Source organism: Malaclemys terrapin, chromosome 12, assembly GCF_027887155.1.
Source record: "Malaclemys terrapin pileata isolate rMalTer1 chromosome 12, rMalTer1.hap1, whole genome shotgun sequence".
NCBI classification, from domain to species: Eukaryota; Metazoa; Chordata; order Testudines; family Emydidae; genus Malaclemys; species Malaclemys terrapin.
The window spans coordinates 48,689,536-48,709,821 of NC_071516.1; the positions used below are offsets into that span (position 1 = coordinate 48,689,536).

A 20,286-nucleotide genomic window follows, 5' to 3' on the forward strand; every position below is an offset into this window, starting at 1 on the left:
ATATCCATCAGTTGGCATTGGGGAATGGCCCAAGGCCAAATGAAGGCAAGGGAGGCGGCACTCATTCCATTCATGTCAGGGATCTTTGCATCACACCCGAGTAATAGATTTTTTTTGCCTTAGATACACACGTCCCCCCTCCCTCAATCACCATCATATCTGAGCACCTCATACTTTTTATTGCATCTATCCACTCTACAACCTGGTGAGGCAGGAAAGTCCCATTATCCCCATTTCGCAGCCTAAGAACTGAGGTGAACCTCTGAGAGTTGGGCACTGTGGTGCTATAGAAAATCCCACTTGATGTGTTAATACTTAGAAAAATCCGGCCCCAGGTGACTTGCCCCCGAGTGACACAGGAAGTCTGGGACAGGGCAGGGAACCGAGCCTGGGCATGCGGGGTCCCAGGTGGGCGCCCTGCCCCCTGAATGATCCTTCCTCGTTTCCCTGTGCCACTTTCGGAATCCCCAGGCAAGTAAATTGGGCTCCTTAAGTGACGAGGTTTTATGTGTCATAAGGAGGGGGATATGCAAATAGGGGTGACAGTTTCCTGTTTAAAATCTGTTCCGCTCTCTGCCCAGGCTGCACCCGGTGAAACAATCTGCAGCCCCTGGGTCTGTGCAGTGACCAGCCAGTCCCCTGAGAACTTTCCCCCCAACAGCAGGGAAAATGGGATTTTTGCTCCTTGTAATTTTCGCTGTAGCAGCTTTGGAAGGTATTTTCCTCCTTTGAATAACTGGCCGAATTAGAAGAATATTGTGTTACCGCTGTTTTTATACCGATATTAATGGCCTGTCTTTATTCTCAGGTGTCCGGTCCCAGGTCCAGCTGGTGGAGTCCGGAGGGGATGTGAAAAAGCCCGGAGACTCTCTCCGCCTCTCCTGCAAAGCCTCCGGGTTCACCTTCAGCAGCTACTGGATGAGCTGGGTCCGACAGGCTCCTGAGAAGGGACTGGAATGGGTCACTGCTATAAACCCTGGTGGGAGTAGTACATACTACCATGATTCAGTGAAAGGCCGATTCACCATCTCCAGGGATAATTCCAAGAGTGAGCTGTATCTGCAAATGACCGGCCTGAAGCCCGAGGACACCGCACGCTATTACTGTGCGAGAGACACAGTGAAAAGAAACCGATTTGTGCTCATACAAAAACTCAGGCTGCGGAATCGCCCTTCTCCCGGCAACCGCGCGGGGGCAGCAGTGACACACACACCGCTTCGGGCTCGGACAGGAGACCCGGCAACCCGGTGAATGTAACACAAACCTCCTGTCAGTTTTAACCCTTCCGTTCCCAGCAACCTGTCTCCCCTTCCTGCCCAGAGCCCCGCTGGGTGCAGAGGTCGCTCGCTTAATCTGTGAACTCCAATCGGAGTGAGTCCTGTTCTGAGTCGCTCTCCCCTCGCAGACCTGGCACATTGCCTTTCCCGGGCCCGTCTCTGTGTCAGACTCACAGGACAGCGTCTGTCAGTGTAAAGGGGACAAGCGCATTGGGGTTTGCATCAGACCCAACGGATGGAGCGAATTGCTTGAGGGGCCAAATCCTCCGCTAGTGTAAAGTCACCACAACGGCTTCCGCTAGATTTGAGTTACTCCGGATTTACACCAGAGAGGCTCTGGCCCTTTCAGCAAACTGGGACGTTTAGCGCATTAATGCAGCGGAAGGTGATTAGTTCATTATAACCGATGTGGGGCCCCTCACCGGGACGTCTCCTCCCTTCACAAGCGGTTATTGCCTTTATCCCCACAATGCCGCCAGGAGGCTGGGAACTATCCCAGCCCCTGGTTCAGAGAGGGGACACTAAGGCACAGAGAGATGGCGGCTGGGATATGGAAATGGGCCATTCAGAGTCCGGGCAGGGCTGTGGGGCAGAGATCACCCAGCACCTGAATAAACCCCACTCCGCTGAGCCTGGGAATGTGCCACCGCCGGGACTTTCCAAACAGGGCCGGCTCTAGGTTTTTTGCCGCCCCAAGCAAAAGAAATTTTGACTGCCGCCCCCAGCCCACCAGTGCCCCCCCCCACCCGCACCCCCTGCCGCCCCAGCACTGGGCTCTCTCTTCCCCCCCCTGCACCCCCTGCCGCCCCAGCACTGGGCTCCCCCCCAAACATGGGATCCGCGACCAGCACACGGCTGCCAAGCCCTGGCCCAGCCGTGACTCTGTCCCCATGCGAGTGGAGTTGCTGGGTGGCGCGGAGTGGGAGTACTTCCAGGTGGCGGTGCGGCTGCGGGGCGGCACGGAGAATACGGCCCCTCCCTGGGCTTCGCAGCGCTGCTGGTGGCCAAGGGGGATCAGTTTGTGCTCACCGCCCTCACCCCTGACATGCTGGCAGCCGAGGACCTGGAGAGCCCCCGGACCTGCTGCTCTTCAGCCTCACCGCACCCTGGCCCAGCCCTGGCGGGCGGGAAGGCGAGGATCTCCGGCTGCGGGGCTACCTGCTTAGCACCGACGAGCCCAGCCGGCCGCTCACCTCCTCACACACTCCGGGAGCCCCTCTTGCCGCTGCCGCAGCCCGGGCTCGGCTCCAGGGGACCCCGCTTCTCTCCCTCCCCGGCTCCTCACACACTGGGCAGGGCTGCCCAGAGAATTCAGGAGGCCTGGGGCAAAGCAATTTCGGGGGCCCCTTCCATAAAAAAAAGTTGCAATACTATAGGAACATGTATTTGGAAATGCAAAAAATAACTCGTGAAATACATTCAAAAATTAATTTGTAATAATTTGAAAATACACGAAATACATTATTTAAAAACATTCAATGCTTCAATGGTATGTCTACATTTGCAATTACATAATGGGCTGTCACTGGGTGATGGTGATGGTTGGTGCCAATGGGCTGTCGCTGCCTGGGGGTGGCACTGCTGTTGCCCAGGGCTGGGTGGGGAGCCGGGCTCTGGGATGGGGAGTGCCCGGATCACAGGGGCTGGGGTCAGGGCTGTGGGGGGATGGGGTCGGGGTGTGCCTGGCTCAGAGGGGCTGGGCTGGGAGCTGGGGGTCAGGGCTGTGAGGGGGATGGGGTCGGGGGGTGCCCGGCTCAGAGGGGCTGGGCTGGGAGCTGGGGGTCAGGGCTGTGAGGGGGATGGGGTCGGGGGGTGCCCGGCTCAGAGGGGCTGGGCTCGGAGCTGGGTGTCAGGGTTGTGGGGGCTGGGGTCGGGGGGGTGCCCGGCTCAGAGGGGCTGGGCTCGGAGCTGGGTGTCAGGGCTGTGGGGGGATGGGGTCGGGGGGGTGCCAGGCTCAGAGGGGCTGGGCTCGGAGCAGGGGGTCTGGGCTGTGGTGGGGATGGGGTCGGGGGGGTGCCCGGCTCAGAGGAGCTGGGCTCGGAGCTGGGGGTCAGGGCTGTGGGAGGGAGGTTGGGCTCGGGGGGTGTCTGGCTCAGAGGGGCTGGGCTCGGAGCTGGGGGTCAGGGCTGTGGGGGGAGGATGGGGTGCCCCAGCCCCTTACCATGCCGCTTACCCCTCTCCCAAACATCGCTGCAGCCGCCTGGTGTCTCCAGCTGGGCCTGAGCTCCCGCCGCTCGGCCGCAGCTTGCAGCCCCGTCCCCTTACCGGCTGAGACGCCGGGGGATGGGGGAAGACGGAGGCGGGGGAGGCTTGGACATACTCATGGGGGCCCCTGCGGGGCCCGGGCAAATTGCCCCACTTGCCCCCCCTGGGCGGCCCTGACTCTGGGAGCCCCTCTCGCCTTCACCGCAACCCGGGCTCGGCTCCAGGGGACTCCGCTTCTCTCCCTCCGCGCTCCTCACACGCTCTGGGAGCCCCTCTCACCACCCACAGCCCGGGCTGCAGCGGCCGTGAGAGGGGCTCCCGGAGTGTGTGAGGAGCGGGGGGGAAGGGAAGCGGGGCCCGGGATGCAGGGAGGGAGATGGGGTCCCACTGCTGTGCCGAGTCTCCCCAGGGCAGCGCGCCGTTTCCCGAGTGGGCTGTACAGGGCGCCACCGGGCTGGGCAGCGGGCGCGGATCCCAGCTCGCGCTGACAGGGCAAGTGGCTGGGCCAGGGCCGGCTCCCGGCAATGCCGCCCCAAGCAAAACAATAAAAAATAAAAAATAAAAATAAAAAAGGGGGGCCGGAGTGCCGCCTCTTAGAAAGTGTCGCCCCAAGCACATGCTTGCAGGGCTGGTGCTAGAGCCGGCCCTGTCTCCCGTACCAGCAGCGGCAGGGGGAGCAGCACACACTACGCTGATGCAGTCAGAGGCCGATTCACCATCTCCAGGGATAATTCCAAGAGTGAGCTGTACCTGCAAATGACCGGCCTGAAGCCCGAGGACACCGCCCGGTATCACTGTGCAGGACTCACAGTGACTGGAAGCCGGGCTGAGTTCAGACAAAAAACGCCCGTGTCGGTTACCAGAGAAAGTCTCAGCTGGTTTGATGCTGACAGGCCGCGCGCTGGGAGCTCACAGGAGACAGTAATTTCCTCCCTTTGAAATGGGGAAAATGAACCCAGCTGTTCAGTCAGATCTAGATCCACCGGAGGCGGAGATACCGGGAACGGGGTGTCCCGCGCTGGGTGTGGGGGGGATTCACTTGGTCCCAGATATTCTATTACAGATGTAAGCCGGGGAATGGTCCTGCTATTGTAGGGAACTTTCCTGGCTTATACACGACCCCGGTGAAGTGGGCTAGCAAAAGGATCTCAGTCCACGCTCCCACTTACTTTACCCAGAGGCTGCCTGACCTCGAGGGCTCCCCTTCCACTCTCCTGTGTGGCAGAATCCTCATAACCCCAACTAGGCTGGGCCCAGGATTCCCGGGGGGGCTCGACCCCCAACCTTGTGGTGGTCACTTAGGGCAGGGGCTAGGGTGTCCCCACTCCGGGGGGCTCTCTCTGCTGTGGAAGCTTCCCTGACCCACTGATCATCACATACAGTTCAAAGCAAATTCAATTTATTAAACAGCCATCAATTTTTAAACTAAGGAAAAAATGGGAAAGATGAAGGAAAACCCGTCACCCCGCTCTGTGGCACGGGGCCGTCACAACCAATGTCTCTGGGATGTCAGGGAAGTTCAGTCTGTTCCTCACACGTCCCAGGCCCCTGCCCAGGCCCTGGCTGTGCTGCAGGGATGAAAGGGAACATGAGTGTAATGGGAATGGAGATCTGTGTTTCAGGGTGAATGATGATACTTGTCTGAAAGTCAGTGGGAATGGAAATATTATTGTTGTTGTTTTTGTTGTTATCCCTCAATATTACATTGTGGGGATGGTTTAAAAACATGTAACATTCAAATCACACAAGTTCTTTAAACACAACCAGGAGAAAGCTTCTGTCTACACTTTATTGCTTATTAATAATTAACTAAGTAAATGATCTTAGTGATGATGCTGAGCGGTGACAGATTTGGTGCCGGTGGTGGGCCTAGTGCCTAGGGTCTCCAGAAGCTGGGAATGGGCGACAGGGGGTGGATCACTCGGTGATTCCCAGTTCTGTTCATTCCCTCTGGGGCACCTGGCACTGGCCATTGTCGGGAGTCAGGACACTGGGCTAGATGGACATTTGGTCTGACCCAGTCTGGCCATTCTTATGTTCTTAAGTATAGTGTAGGCTCCCACAGTCCTAGGCACGGTACAAACACAGACCATAAAATCTCTCTCGGTCGCACCGAGTTTACAATCTGAGTGTAAATGGGAAGTGGAGTGTCACTGGGAACAGGAATATAAACACGAATATAAATATCAGCCGTGCATAATAATCTTCCTTCACTGTAGCCTGAATCCCCCCTTGACTCTCCCCTAAAGAAAAACTCCCAGACACGCCGCTCTCGGCCCACTAATGTCAGGGAGGCTCCACTGCAAAACCTTAACTGTGTCTTCAGACTCCCCCCAACCCTGCTTCTCCCACCTGCACCCACAGGCGGGCCCCAGACCTGGTCCAAAGCATGAGCCAGGCTTGCTCAGATCACGTTCCTAGTGTCATGGATCATTTCAATGTAGCCGGTCACTGCTGGGAAGAGAAAGGGGCTTCCGTCCTAAATCCCTCCCAGCGCCCTGGGAAATCTCCCCTCTCCAGCGGGTGGCCCAGCCCAATGGATCCCTGGGACACGACCCCTCCCCAGACACTGACCCCCCCTGACTGGACGTTGAATGGCCCTTGTGCGCGTGGAACGGGGCTTCAGAGCTGAGTCCCCCCAATCCCCAATATCACCTCACAATAGCCAGGCCCTCAGTTCCTGGGTGAGGAAATACAGTCACTGCAGGGAGCTGTTCATTCCTCCCAGGGGTCCGAAAGTGTCAGGAGGACCTAGCGCCCTGTGCCCGGCGCTGCACAGACACACAGGACGGGACAGTCTGACTCCCGCACCCGGAGCCCTAGGGCGAGTCAGTCAGATCACTGGCAGCAGGAGTGTGTGTCTCTTATAAAGCGGGGGCATGCAAATGTGGGAGACAGTTTCCTGTTTAAATCTGCCCCTCTCTCTGACAGGCTGCACCCGGAGACACAATCCGCAGCCCCTGGGTCTGTGCAGTGACCAGCCAGTCCCTGAGAACTTTCCCCTCCAGCACCAGGGAAAATGGGATTTTTGCTCCTTGTAATTTTCGCTGGAGCAGCTTTGGAAGGTATTTTCCTCCTCTAAATAACTGGAAGATTTAGAAGAATATTGTGTTACCGCTGTTTTTATACCGATATTAATGGCCTGTCTTTATTCCCAGTTGTCCAGTCCCAGGTGCAGCTGGTGGAGTCGGGAGGGGATGTGAAAAAGCCCGGAGACTCTCTCCGCCTCTCCTGCAAAGCCTCCGGGTTCACCTTCAGCAGCTCCAGTATGAACTGGGTCCGACAGGCTCCTGGCAAGGGACTAGAATGGATCGCTTATATAAGGTACGATGGGAGTACTATATACTACCTTGATTCAGTGAAAGGCCGATTCACCATCTCCAGGGATAATTCCAAGAGTGAGCTGTATCTGCAAATGACCGGCCTGAAGCCCGAGGACACCGCCCGCTATTACTGTGCGAGAGACACAGTGAAACGAAACCGGTTTGTGATCATACAAAAACCCAGGCTGCGGAATCGCCCTTCTCCCAGCAGCCGCGCGGGGGCAGCAGTGACACACACACCGCTTCGGGCTCAGACAGGAGACCAGGCAACCAGGTGAATGTAACACAAACCTCCTGTCAGTTTTAACCCTTCTGTTCCCGGGCAATGTGTCTCCCCCTCCTGCCCAGAGCCCCGCTGGGCCTGTGGTGCTAGGGTGACCAGATCACCCAAGTCAAATATCGGGACGCGTGGGGGGAGGGGCAGGAGGGGGGGGGCAAAAAAAACCCACCCTTCCTCCACAAGCGCTGGAGGGAGGCTCGGGAGACGCAGGGGAAGTGCGGGGCCAGGGTCCGGGGTGAGTGAGAGTCCGGCCTGGTCCCGAGCAGGCAGGACTCAGTCGGGTGGTAGGGAGAGGAGGGGGGCGGCGGCTGTTCTCCCCCCGGGCAGCGGGACTCGGGAGCAGCCGCTGCTGCAGCTCCCACTGCCGCGGGGGAGGAAGTGGCCGATGGCCAAGCTCCGCGGCTGCGGCACCCGGGCCCAAACCCCCTGGGCCTGCTGCGGGGACCCAGCAGCGCGCACGCAGCGCCCAGCCCCTGGCCAGTCACGTCTGGGCTCTGCCCAGCTGGTGCAATCCCGCGGCGGCCCCGGAGTGGGGGCAGCAGGCCCCAGCCCCCCCCCGTCCTGCTCGGGTCCCGCAGGGGAAGGAACGGGGCTGGGCTGCCGATGCCTCTGCCCCGGGGCCGCCGCGGGATAGCACCAGCTGGGCAGCAGCCCAGACGCGACTGGCCAGGGGCTGGGCCCAGCGTGCGCACTGCTGGGTCCCTGCAGCAGGCCCCGGCTCGGGGGGTTCGGGGCGCCAGAGCCGCAGCCGCGGAGCGCCATGGCCGCTTCCTCCCCCGCGGCAGTGGGAGCTGCAGCAGCGGCTGCTCCCGAGTCCCGCTGCCCGGGGGGGAGAACAGCCGCCGCCTGGCCCCGCGGGCCGCCCCCTCCTCGCCCTACCGCCCCACTGAGTCCTGCCTGCACTCGGGGCCAGGCCGGACTCTCACTCACCCCGGCCCGCGCTCCCCCTGCATCTCCCCGGCCTCCCTCCAGCGCTTGCGGAGGGAGGAGGAATGGTGAGCCTGGGGAAGAGGCGGGGATTCGGGGAGGGAGCTAATGGGGGGAGGAGGGGGTGTAGTCGGGGCTGCGGGGGGCGCGAGCACTTCCGGGCTTCGGAGCATTTCCTCGTTTCTCCCGCGTCCCGACCGCACATCGGTTGGGACGCAGGACAAACAAGGAAATATCGGGACAGTCCCGATAAAATCGGGACGTCTGGTCACCGTACTTAACTTGAATAGTTCCTCCAAGATGTGCTGGCTAGCTACCTCGTGGGCGGTACCCCAGGATGGGAGCCAACGTTTAAAATCCAGGTATAGAGCCAATATGGGGTTGGGGGTGCCCGGCTCAGAGGGGCTGGGCTCGGATTTGGGGGTCAGGGCTGTGGGGGGATGGGGTCATGGGTGCCCGGCTCAGAGGGGCTGGGCTCGGAGCTGGGGGTCAGGGCTGTGGGGGATGGGGTCGGGGGTGCCTGGCTCAGAGGGGCTGGGCTCGGAGCTGGGGTCAGGGCTGTGGGGGGATGGGGTCGGGGGGTGCCTGGCTCAGAGGGGCTGGGCTCGGAGCTGGGGGTCAGGGCTGTGGGGGATGGGGTCGGGGGTGCCTGGCTCAGAGGGGCTGGGCTCGGAGCTGGGGTCAGGGCTGTGGGGGGATGGGGTCGGGGGTGCCTGGCTCAGAGGGGCTGGGCTCGGAGCTGGGGTTCAGGGCTGGGGGGGGATGGGGTCAGGGGGGTGCCTGGCTCAGAGGGGCTGGGCTCGGAGCTGGGGTCAGGGCTGTGGGGGATGGGGTTGGGGGGGTGCCCGGCTCAGAGGGGCTGGGCTCGGAGCTGGGGTCAGGGCTGGGGGGGATGGGGTCGGGGGTGCCTGGCTCAGAGGGGCTGGGGGTCAGGGCAGGGGGGGGATGGGGTCGGTGAGGGCCTGGCTGAGAGGGGCTTGCCATGCTGTTTACCCCCACCTCCCAGAGCCTCAGCGAGCTGCGTCCAGGAGCTCCTGCCGCTCGGTCCGCCAGAGCTCACAGCCCCGCCCCCTTACCACGCGGCTCTGAGTGGGAGGACCTCAGGCCCCGCCCGAGCCACAGCACTGTCCAGGGCCGCTCCTGGAGGCGGTGCGCTGTGGCACCAGAGGATGGGGGAAGGCGGAGGCGGGGGTAGCCTCTGACATTCTTGTGGGGTCCCCTGCGGAGCCTGGAGCAAATTGCCCCACTTGTCGTCCCCCCGGGCGGCCCTGCCTACATAGAGTTTCACGCCTCTGTGACACTAACTCATATAGAAAAGCAGGAGACACACCTTTCCGCTAGATGGCAGTAAAGAGACATCCTCTGTTTTCACTTGCACCTGGTGAGAATTCATGAAGACAGAAATAGAAACCAGTGAAGAGTGATCGCTCCATGGAAAGGTGTCTGCACACAGGTGCTGAACCGATTTAAATTCTGACGGTTTAATTCAGGCCATGTAAATTCTCCCTGCTGACTTTCTCGTCCCATCTTTCCGCTAAAAGTAAACAGGGTGACTGTGTGCAACACACACACCATGATCTTGTGTTCCTGTAGGGAAGAGTTTGACCTTCCACAATCAAAGCACAGGGGGATTTAGTAACCCTATACAAATTTTTAAAAGCTCTCTGCCATGGTCTCCCTGTCACCAGCCACATTCATCCTCACACCTAACCCCGTGTCCTTCCATCCAGCACAGCTAATAAGGATACAGGAGCCCAGACACCCCCAAACCAGGGCTCATTCACTTGAGCAATACCCACACACAGCTCTTCCCTGGTCTGGAGAGTGTCTGTTCCCTTTCCAGCTGGGAATATTGATTAACTTTCCAGCCATTGCTTCTTACTCTCTCCCTCTCTATCGATCTCTCTTAAGGGCGCCCACTACCATGTTAGCCGAGCGCCTTACAATCTGTACTGAGCCTCACCGCACTTCTAGGAGGCTGGTACGTCCGTATTGGGAACTGAGGCAGGGACACACTGTGATCGTGTATTTTTCTATCTTTGATAATTTTATGGCTCCCATCACCGCAGGATCTGAGCCTCACACTCCTATCAATGTATTTCTCCTCACCACATCCCTGTGTGGCGGGGGTGCTGTTATTCCCATTTGACAGAGGGGGAACGGAGGCCCAGCCAGACTAAGTGACTTGCTCAGGGACGCTCAGGGAGTCTGTGGCAGATAATGAAATGGAAGCGGACACTGTAACATGGACAGGATTTCCATTGGGGGTTGGAGAGGACTGGACACATCACAGAAATAAAACATTACGCGGCCACTGCTAGCGATGCCACAGTGAAAGTTGCAACAGGGATTTGGCTTGAAGCTGAATAATGAATCCGGGTTGACGTCCCCGTATAGTCAGATCAGCTTCAGAGCTGGTGTGTCAGTGCAGGGCCTGGAGCAGAGATCATGGTGCCAATTCGAGGTTATTTCACTGACAGATTCCAAGCGTACACCCTGTCCCCCCCTCCTCCCCAAGTGACCCATCTCCAGGGCTGGAATGGAAGATCTCGGAGCCTATTTAAAGTCGCACAAACCCTTCTGCCAACGTGTTGTTATGAAAGGGAAGAGCACTGCCCAAAACCTGCCACAAACTGCACCCCTTGTCCTTGGAAACATAAGGGTGAGATTTGCAAAGATGTCGAGGGAATCTGGACCGCAAGTTCCTCTTAATAACGTAATTGAGCCAGCTAACTGCCTGCCCAGCTACGTACCTGTGCATCCTATCAATAACCAATCAACAGGTGTCAATAACCAATAACTGGCGTTTGGGAAGCATCAGGGGAAATGTTTGGGGCTTTGAAATGGGAAAGGTACCGGATAAGAATAATTGAATTTCCTGGGCCCAAAATTCGACTTCTTCAGAGTGTCCTTTGTCTACACGAGTGAATGAATTGACACCAGAAACTGATGAGAGATACAGGAGTGAGGTGTGAGAGTTTAATTCATTATGGATTTTTGTATTTTCCTCCTGTGCCGCAATCGGCAAAGCGTGTGTGTGTGTGTGTGTGTGTGTGACAGACTCTGTCCAGTGTGGGCACAGAGAAGCAGAGCGCCCCCCACCCTGTCCTTTTTATCAGCTCTCTCTCTCTCTCTCTCTCTCTCTCTACTTCCTGGGCGCTCCCACGTTATGCAAATCCCCGCTCCAGGCTCTGTGTTGAAGTAGTAGCCCCGGGGCGTCCAGACCCTCAGTCCCCAGGCGCTGAGCTGCCCCTTGCGAGCTCTGTGCTGTCCCCACCTAGTGCACAATGAACTCTCTGCTCCTCCCCCTGCTCCTCCTGGCTCTGGCCCCGGGTGAGTGTCGGCGGGAGGCTGCAGGAGGCGGCGCTGGTTTGAGGGGAAGGTGGGTTTGAATCTGACCGATCCCTGCTTTTCCCAGGTGTCCTGTCCCAGCTCCAGCTCCAGGAGTCCGGCCCAGGGGTGGTGAAGCCTGGAGAGACGCTCACACTCACCTGCACTGTCACCGGGGGCACCGTCACCAGCAGCTACTACTGGAACTGGATACGCCAGGCCCCGGGCCAAGCGCTGGAGTGGATGGGATACTGGACCGGGAGCACAAATTACAACCCGTCTCTCCAAGGCCGAATCACCATCTCCGTGGATTCTTCCAACACCAAATACTATCTGCGGCTGAGCTCGCTGACAGCTGCAGACACCGGCACCTATTACTGCGCCAGAGACACAGTGACACAGGGCAGAGCAGGGACCGTACAAAAAGGGGAAGCGGATTCTAAGCAAAGCAGTGAGGCCAGTTCAGCCGGGAGTGCTGAGTGCAGACCCCGTCCCCTGCACACAGACTGTGTGTTTGTGCATGTGCCTGTACATGTGTATCTGTGTGTGTCTGTCTGTGTGTGTTTTCCTTTTGGGATCATATTGGCTGAAGTTCTCCCAGCAGAACATTTCGTCGCCCGCACGGCAGCTCCTGTTCCAGTGGGTAAATCGGCACCAAAGAGTCGAGACTTCTGTGTTGTCATCAAATCTCTCTGACATTTACCTAGAGAGCAGGAGCTTTAACACCGCTCGCTGCTTCTCCCCTGTGCATAGAGCTTCCCCTGCCGGCCCCATTCATCTCCCATCCCCGCTCGGTGAGACCCGCATGCAAATCCCTGCCCGGGGATTCCTGTTAAATACAAACCCCTGGTTCTAGGAGCTTCAGTCTCCCCCCAGACACAGAACTGCCCGATCCTGTCCCTGGAGAGTGTCTCCATTAACAACCACCAGGACATCATCACTGCCCTTCTCCCTTCTCCTGTTCTCCGCCCCATCGGGTGAGTGTTTCATGGGACCCAGAGAAACACCGAGGTCGGGAATGCACCGGTTCCAGGCCAGATTCAGCTCTGTTCCCCCTTTCCCCAGGTGGCCTCTCCCCGGTACAGCTGGCCAAGACCGGCCCGGGAGTGGTGAAGCCCGGAGAGACCCTGAGTATCACCTGTAAAGTCTCTGTTCCCGTCAGCATGGGGGGGTTGCTTCCAGTTGAGGGCAGGAATGACCCATGCAACTGTTCTGTTTGAAAACGGACCTCAAAATAAAGTGCTTCATCTCTTTACTGTATCTCCCCACCCTTTGCTTCTACAGTCACAGCCCTTGTTCTGACAGAGCCCACAAACTGCACCTTCTCTCCATGCCCAGTTCCACCCGCTTTCATTGAAACCCATTGTCACTCTCCGGTGCCTGAAACCTGCCTTTCTCCCACTGCAGTTTGAGCTGCTTCCCCATCAGACATTTGCAGGAGAGATTCATTCCTCTGGACAACACGTTTACATTGTTTAGATTTATTTTACATGCCCAGCATAGGCCCATAGATACCAGACTGTCATAACTAGAAAGGGAAGGGTAACAACCCTCCTGTGTACAATACTATAAAATCCCTCCTGGCCAGGGGCACCAAAATCCTTTTCCCTGTAAAGGGTTAAGAAGCTCTGGTAACCAGGCTGACACCTGACCCAAAGGACCAATAAGGGGGCAAGATACTTTCAAATCTTGGGGGGGTGGAAGGCTTTTGTTTGTGTTCTTTGTTTGAAGGTTGTTCGCTCTTGGGACTAGGGCTAGGTCTACACTACAGGGGGGGTCGACCTAAGATACGCAACTTCAGCTACGTGAATAGCGTAGTTGAAGTGGCGTATTTTAGGTCGACTTACCTGGCTGTGAGGACGGCGGTGAGTCGACCGCTGCCGCGCCGCCGTCGACTCTGCTTCTGCCTCTTGCCGCGGTGGATTTCCGGAGTCGACGGCAGAGCCATCGGGGATCGATTTTATCGCGTATTCACTAGACACGATAAGTCGATCCCCAATAGATCGATTGCTACCTGCCGATTCGGCAGGTAGTGAAGACGTGCCCTAAGAGGGACCAGACATCAATCCATGCTCTCCAAATCTTTCTGAACAACTCTCTCATATTTGAAACTTGTAAGTAACAGCCAGGCAAGGTGTATTAGTTTATCTTTGTTTTCTTAACTTATGAATGTTCCTTTGCAAGAGGGAGGTATCCCTGTTTTGCTGTAACTTTGAAACTAAGGCTAGAGGGGGTTCCTCTGGGCTCTCTGAATCTGATTACCCTGTAAAGTTATTTTCCATCCTAATTTTACCAAGATGATTTTTACCTTTTCTGTTTAATAAAATCCTTCTTTGAAGAACTTGACTGATTTTTCTATTGTCCAAAGACGCAGGGGTATGGGTCTTTGATCAGTTTGTAACCAATTGGTTAGGATATTATTCTCAAGCCTCCCCAGGAAAGGGGGTGTAAGTGCTTGGGGGGATATTTTGGGGGAAGAGAAACTCCAAGTGTTCCTTTCCCTGTTTCTTGTTAAATCACTTGGTGGTGGCAGCGTACCAGGTTTTAACCTAAGCTGGTAGAAATAAGCTTAGGGAGCTTTCATGCGGGTCCCCACATCTGTACCCCAGAGTTCAGAGTGGGGAAGGAACCCTGACACAGACAAATCACTGTGTAATATCAGAGAACAAAAGACTCTGTTGATCGCTTCCCCCCCACACCCACAAACAGGAGAAGTGCAGCTGGACTCCTCCCATCAGCTTGAGCTCTGGGAGAATGGAATAAAAATTCATAACAAGGAGAAACTAAATCTTCATGCTGCTTGGACTCTGAGAAACAAGGATTACTAAGCATAAGCAAAAGATCCCTTGAGTTGAGCACAGTTAGCCCTAAAAGACACACAGAACTTGCTTCTTATAGAAGCTTCTACCATCTTTTAGAAGCTAAGACTGTAACTGGTTTGTGAGGGTATGTTTACCTGCTTTAACCTTGTAAATAACTCTCTTCCTTCTTTTTTTCTTAGCCAATAAATCTTTAGTTAACTAATTATAGGACTGGCTACAAGTCTTGTCTTTGATGTCGGATCTAAAGAGTAATTGACCTGGGGTAAGTGACTGGTCCTCGGGGAAGGGCAATAACCCAACTATTGTTGTGATTTTTGGTGTAAAGGACCACCTATCACAAAGGCAAGCTTTGGTAGATTGGCCCCACTGAGCGAAACCCACTTGCCAATCCCTACCCAAGGGGTCTCCGTGGGGTGTAAAGGGGACACATGTCCCCGGGGGGACATTGCCATGTACTGAGCGCTCACCCCCGTCATCTCTTCTACCCATCCCGGTAACCCACATGCAAATCCCTGCCCTGGGGGGTTCCTGTTAAATACCAACCCCTGGTTCTATAAGCTTCAGTCTCTCCCCAGACACAGAACTGCCCGGTCCTGCCGATTGCGGGATTGCCCTCATAGGAAAACAAGAATGAAATCTCTGCTGCTTTTCCTTTCCCTGTTCTCCGCCCCTGCCTCTGAGTGTCTCTGGGGAAGGAGGGAAATTAGGGACTGATCCATAGAATCTTCTCTTTGTTTCCCTTTCCCCAGGTGTCCTCCCTCAGGTGCAGCTGATCCAGACCGACCAGGAGCGGTGAAAGCCGGAGAGACCCTCAGTATCACCTGTAAAGTCTCTGGAGTCTCCGTCAGCAGCTACTATTGGAGCTGGGTCTGGCAGCCCCCTGGGAAAGGGCTGGAGGGGATGGGGTTTATCCGACACACAGTTAACGGGGGCAGCACAGAGTATAACTCGGCTTTCACACCTCGTGTCACCAGCACCAGGGACACCTCGAAGGACGAAGTTTATCTCCAGCTCAGCTCCCGGACAGCTGCAGACACCGCCACCTATTACTGTGCCAGACACACAGTGACACAGAGCAAAGCCGGGACTGGCACAGAAATGGGAAGCGGATTTCTAAATAGTCAGCCGAGTGCAACACTCGGTTTGTGCCCCAGGGGAGGAGACAGACAGGGCATTGCCAACAGCGGGATCTCAGGAGCCACCCCCGTTTCTCCCCTACATCCCACCCCCTCCCACCCCATCCCACCAAGGAATTTCAAACACTTCTCTTCCTTGTGCTGCGCACTGAAATGTGCACCCAGGGACTCACCGAGACTGGGGTGATGGTTCGGGATACCTCATATTTTGGGCACTTAACTGAGACCTTTTCAGGCCTGATCTCCAGAAGATGCTCAGATCCTGTATCTCTCATTGGCCTCAGCTGAAGCAGTGGGTGGGTGTCACCCGTGGGGATCACAGGGCATTCCCAGCAGATCTTATTGTTTTTTTTGAATAACAGTTTAAGTCCCAGGTCGTCGCTGGTAGTCCTTTTCCTTAGGCTGGACGGTCCACCGTTCAGGAGCGGGCACTGCCTTCAGACGGGAGTGATGAATCCAGTTCTTGTGTCCCTCCACCTTTGCTGCTGTGTGGGAGATCAGCAGGACGGTGTGGGGTCCCTTCCACTTCTCTTGGAGAGGCTCGTCCTTCCAGGTCCGAACGAGAATGGAATCGCCTGGCTGCAAGGAGTGGACAGGGGCATCCAGCGGGAGAGGCTGTAAATCTCTGGTATACCTGTGGAGAGAACAGAGAACAGCAGACAGAGAGCACATGTACTGAGATAAAAAGCCACACCCCATTTCCCCCTCCCCTGCCAGAACCGGGGTACCGTTCATAGGCCATGCCTTTCCAAACATAATCTCGAAGGGACTGAGCCCTAACCTGCCCTTTGGGAGAGTGCGAATGTGGAGCAAAACAAGGGGTAAGGCATCAGGCCACTTAAGGGAAGCCTCTTGGCAGACCTTTGAGAGGTGCCGCTTAAGTGTCTGATTTGTGTGTTCCACTACCCCACTGGCCTGCGGTCGCCATGGAGTGTGGAGCTTCCAGGGGATTTGCAGGGCATCCGATATCTTTTGAACGACTTGGGATGTGAAGTGTGTTCTGTTGTCAGATTCCATCCACTGGGGGAGTCCAAAGCAGGGAATGATCTCCTTGACAAATTTAAGAGCCACCATTTTGGCAGTGTTGTTACGGCATGGGAAGGCTTCAGGCCATCTGCTGAATCGATCCACCAAGACGAGAAGGTATCTGAATCCTTGGGTACGGGGAAACACAGTAAAGTCTGTAAAAAGCAACAGAGGGTCCTGTGGCACCTTTAAGACTAACAGAAGTATTGGGAGCATAAGCTTTCGTGGGTAAGAACCTCACTTCTTCAGATGCAAGTAATGGAAATCTCCAGAGGCAGGTATAAATCACTATGGAGATAACGAGGTTAATTCAATCAGGGAGGGTGAGGTGCTCTGCTAGCAGTTGAGGTGTGAACACCAAGGGAGGAGAAACTGCTTCTGTAGTTGGATAGCCATTCACAGTCTTTGTTTAATCCTGATCTGATGGTGTCAAATTTGCAAATAGACTCATAGACTCATAGACTTTAAGGTCAGAAGGGACCATTATGATCATCTGGTCTGACCCCCTGCATGCTGCAGGCCACAAAACCGTCCCTACCCTTCCCTTGACTGTGCTGATGAAGTCCCAAATCCTGTGTCTTGGTGACTTCAATTTTCAGAGAACCCTCCTGCTAGCGATCCCTGCCCCATGCTGCGGAGGAAGGCGAAAAACCTCCAGGGCCTCAGCCAATCTACCCTGGAGGAAAATTCCTTCCCGACCCCAAATATGGCGATCAGTAAGCCCCCGAGCATGTAGGCAAGAGTCTCCAGCCTGACCCTTGTTAGTCATTATACTATTTACCTGCTATTGCTCGGTATTCCCCACCAATTATGTTTTACCATTAAACCATTCCCTCCATTCCTGGAGCTCAGCAGTTTCTCTTTGGAGTCTGGTCCTGAAGTTTTTTTGCTGTAAGATGGCTACCTTTACATCTGCTATTGTGTGGCCAGGGAGGTTGAAGTGTTCTCCTACAGGTTTTTGTATATTTCCATTCCTGATATCTGACTTGGGTCCATTTATCCTCTTACGTAGTGACTGTCCAGTGAGGTTCTTACCCACGAAAGCTTATGCTCCCAATACTTCTGTTAGTCTTAAAGGTGCCACAGGACTCTCTGTTGCTTTTTACAGATTCAGACTAACACGGCTAGCCCTCTGATACTTGACATCAGTAAAGTCTATTTGCCAAACCAGTCCTTGGCCTGGGGTAGGTTCTAGAGTGGCTGATGGCACAGACACTCCAGGTTGAGGGTTGTCTTTTTGGCAGACTAAACATTCAGCCTGTACCTGGGAGGCCAGGGGTCTAAGGCCAGTGGTTAGAAAATATTTACTCATAAGCTGGGTAAGAGCCTCCCTGCCAGCATATAATTCTTTGTTTCTTCACCAGGGTCAGTTCTTAATGTCTTTTGTAGTCAGGAATTCCTGGATTTTGTGGTTTCAATGAAGCAAGTGTTCCTTCTTCTCTTTTCCTGAAACAGAGTGGTTCAGCATCATACAGGGGAGAGGTTACTAGCACATCACCCTGTAATGGTTTTGCTTCTTCTAGAAAAATCCAAAGGCACAGTAGGTCTGTCAGTGGACAAGGGAGAGGTTACTAGCACTTCACCTTGTCTTTTTTTTTTCTTTTTCCTGCTGTCCAGAAGGCACAGCAGAGCTAGAAGGAGAAATAGGCTTATCATCAGTCGGAGAGTCCTCCCGAGGTGGAGGGGTCTTTTTACAGTGAGAAGCATGGGTCCAGGCAGGTAGTCCTTGGCACTTCACAGTGGTGGTGGTGGTGGTTAACAGGACTTGGAAAGGGCCTTTCCAGTGTGGAGCCAAAGCAGTCTTTCGTTGATGGACTTTACGTAGACTCAGTCTCCTTGTTTCAATGAATGGCAGGGCTGCTAGGGTCTTTGGGTAGCACTTCTTTTATCTGTGAGAAAAGAAACCTAACACATTTCATTAATGCCTGGCAGTGTTTTGCAGATCTCATAGTTGCTTGGGCACATTCAGGCCCCCCTTTTCTTGGCTGTCAGCCAAGTCTTAGCTGTGGGCAGTGTCCTTGGATGTGGCCAGCGTCTTATCTTTGGACTGAGCTTGCTAGCTATTTTTTCCAGTTAACTCGTTCTGTTCTTTTTCCTTCTCCCCTTCTTGGCTTCTTTTAACTTACAAAGGAAACTTCCACTCTTCACTCATACACCTTTTCCCAACAATGAACACATACACATTGCCATTATACAGTACATTAGTCAATGTATGCCATGTACACCCTTCCAGTAAAATAACTTTATTACAGAGCTTTGGAGCAACAAGCCAGGACAAGCACACCCACTTTTGAGGAGTCCACTCAGTACAACCTCAGGTGTCCAATAGCTTTACTCCCTCCCCAGCCCTCTGGCTAGAAATCTGAAGTAGCCAGAAGGATCCCATGGGCAATATGGGGAGTGGGTTAACCTTCCATGTCCTTGCTTCCAAAGACTGTTGGTATGCACATTTTAACAACAATTTTTTTCAATTAAAAAAATCTGGCCAATGAAGTTTCTTTTTCTTACTTAAGCAAATGTATTAGATTTTAGTATATCACATTTTCCTGATTTATCCAAACACTTTGTATTCCAAGTTGAATAAAACAAGTATCTGCTTTTTGATTTAACCCTTCTATTTAATTTTGAACTAGACTGTCTTATATGAAAATATTAAACCCAACAATTCTGGCCACAAGACAAACCCCACAAGACAGGACATAGAACACAAAAATAATTCCTATTGTACCAGTAAATGCATGGTACATTGAATGCTGTTCAGCTGGAATCCGTTTTCTCTGATGATCTGAAAGACAAAAGAACAGAGGTCTACCCCTTCTGGGTAGTCAGTCATTGCTTAAAATATTTCTTTTATATACACATACTCTTGTTGATTTTAGACAAAACAGAGGAATTACCCCATATTTCCTTGTATTTGTTTCATAGGCAGCCCAGGTTTCAGTGGCTTCTACCTTATTAGTTAAAAAATTGCATTAATACAGATGCTTTCTGGCTTGCTTCCAGATTCAAAGCTATCCACAGCTTAAAGATTCTTACTTAAAAAGAGACACAATTAACTTTCCCAGACTTTTGATTGCCTTTTACTTCTAACTCCTGCTTTCAAACACCCAGTGATCTGAAAGAGACAACACAACCTATATTGGTAGGTTTGCATTTCTTTTACCTCTGCTACAATATACACTGCACATGTTCTGGGGAAAATGCACCTCCTCTCCACAATTCAATTTCCACAACACTAGCCACATCAATTTCTACACAAAGTGTAACTATTTCTTTTTTTTTTTTTTGAACACCGGATAAAGGCCATTTACTTAACATATAATTCAAAGGGCTATCCTTAGAGGAAGAACAGGAGTACTTGTGGCACCTTAGAGACTAACAAATTTATTAGAGCATAAGCTTTCGTGGACTACAGCCCACTTCTTCGGATGCATATATCTTCTTTTTGCGGATACAGACTAACACGGCTGTTACTCTGAAACTTATCCTTAGAGGGTTTTACCAGAGACCCACCCATCTGCCTGCTGACACTCTAACAGAGAATTACACAGAGAACAGAGGGAATTATGGCCTAATAGGATCCTATTACAGGAATTTCTACTAATACTGACCGCTACAGGGGACGGGACAGAAGGATTCCAATTCAACCTCAGAGCTTCACTGCATGCGATGGCTTCCACTCTGAGGAATTACAAATGAGAGGCTCAGTTCCGTCCACACACCTAACACCTAAATGTATAAGACAGAAATTCATTAACCGAAGTCGCCAGTAACTGTCACTAAAATATCGGGTCCACCTAGCTGAGAGCCAAGAACAGCCAGACAGGGATAAGGAAGAGTTGCTTTATTCAGCAGAAGAAAGGAGAGCCTTGCACCTTGGTACAAAGACTCTGTCTTACACACATTTTACCATTTCAATTATTATCCAGGGGATTTGAAATCCCCCATGCTTATAATTAC

At 54.0% G+C, this 20,286-nt stretch overlaps 3 gene segments (V, D, J or C); all 3 read left to right on the forward strand.

The window, feature by feature from the left end:
• Positions 1-669: 669 nt before the first annotated feature.
• LOC128846244 (Ig heavy chain V region 3-like) lies at positions 670-4,421 on the forward strand. The segment is given in 4 exon segments: positions 670-715; positions 809-1,111; positions 2,887-2,934; positions 4,183-4,421. Coding segments are annotated over 4 exon segments (636 nt in total).
• A 2,064-nt stretch (positions 4,422-6,485) lies between these two features.
• On the forward strand, positions 6,486-7,083 carry LOC128846245 (Ig heavy chain V region 3-like). The segment is given in 2 exon segments: positions 6,486-6,547; positions 6,641-7,083. Coding segments are annotated over 2 exon segments (489 nt in total).
• Positions 7,084-11,257: 4,174 nt separating this feature from the next.
• On the forward strand, positions 11,258-14,976 carry LOC128846318 (immunoglobulin heavy variable 4-59-like). The segment is given in 2 exon segments: positions 11,258-11,345; positions 11,431-14,976. Coding segments are annotated over 2 exon segments (654 nt in total).
• Positions 14,977-20,286: the final 5,310 nt, after the last annotated feature.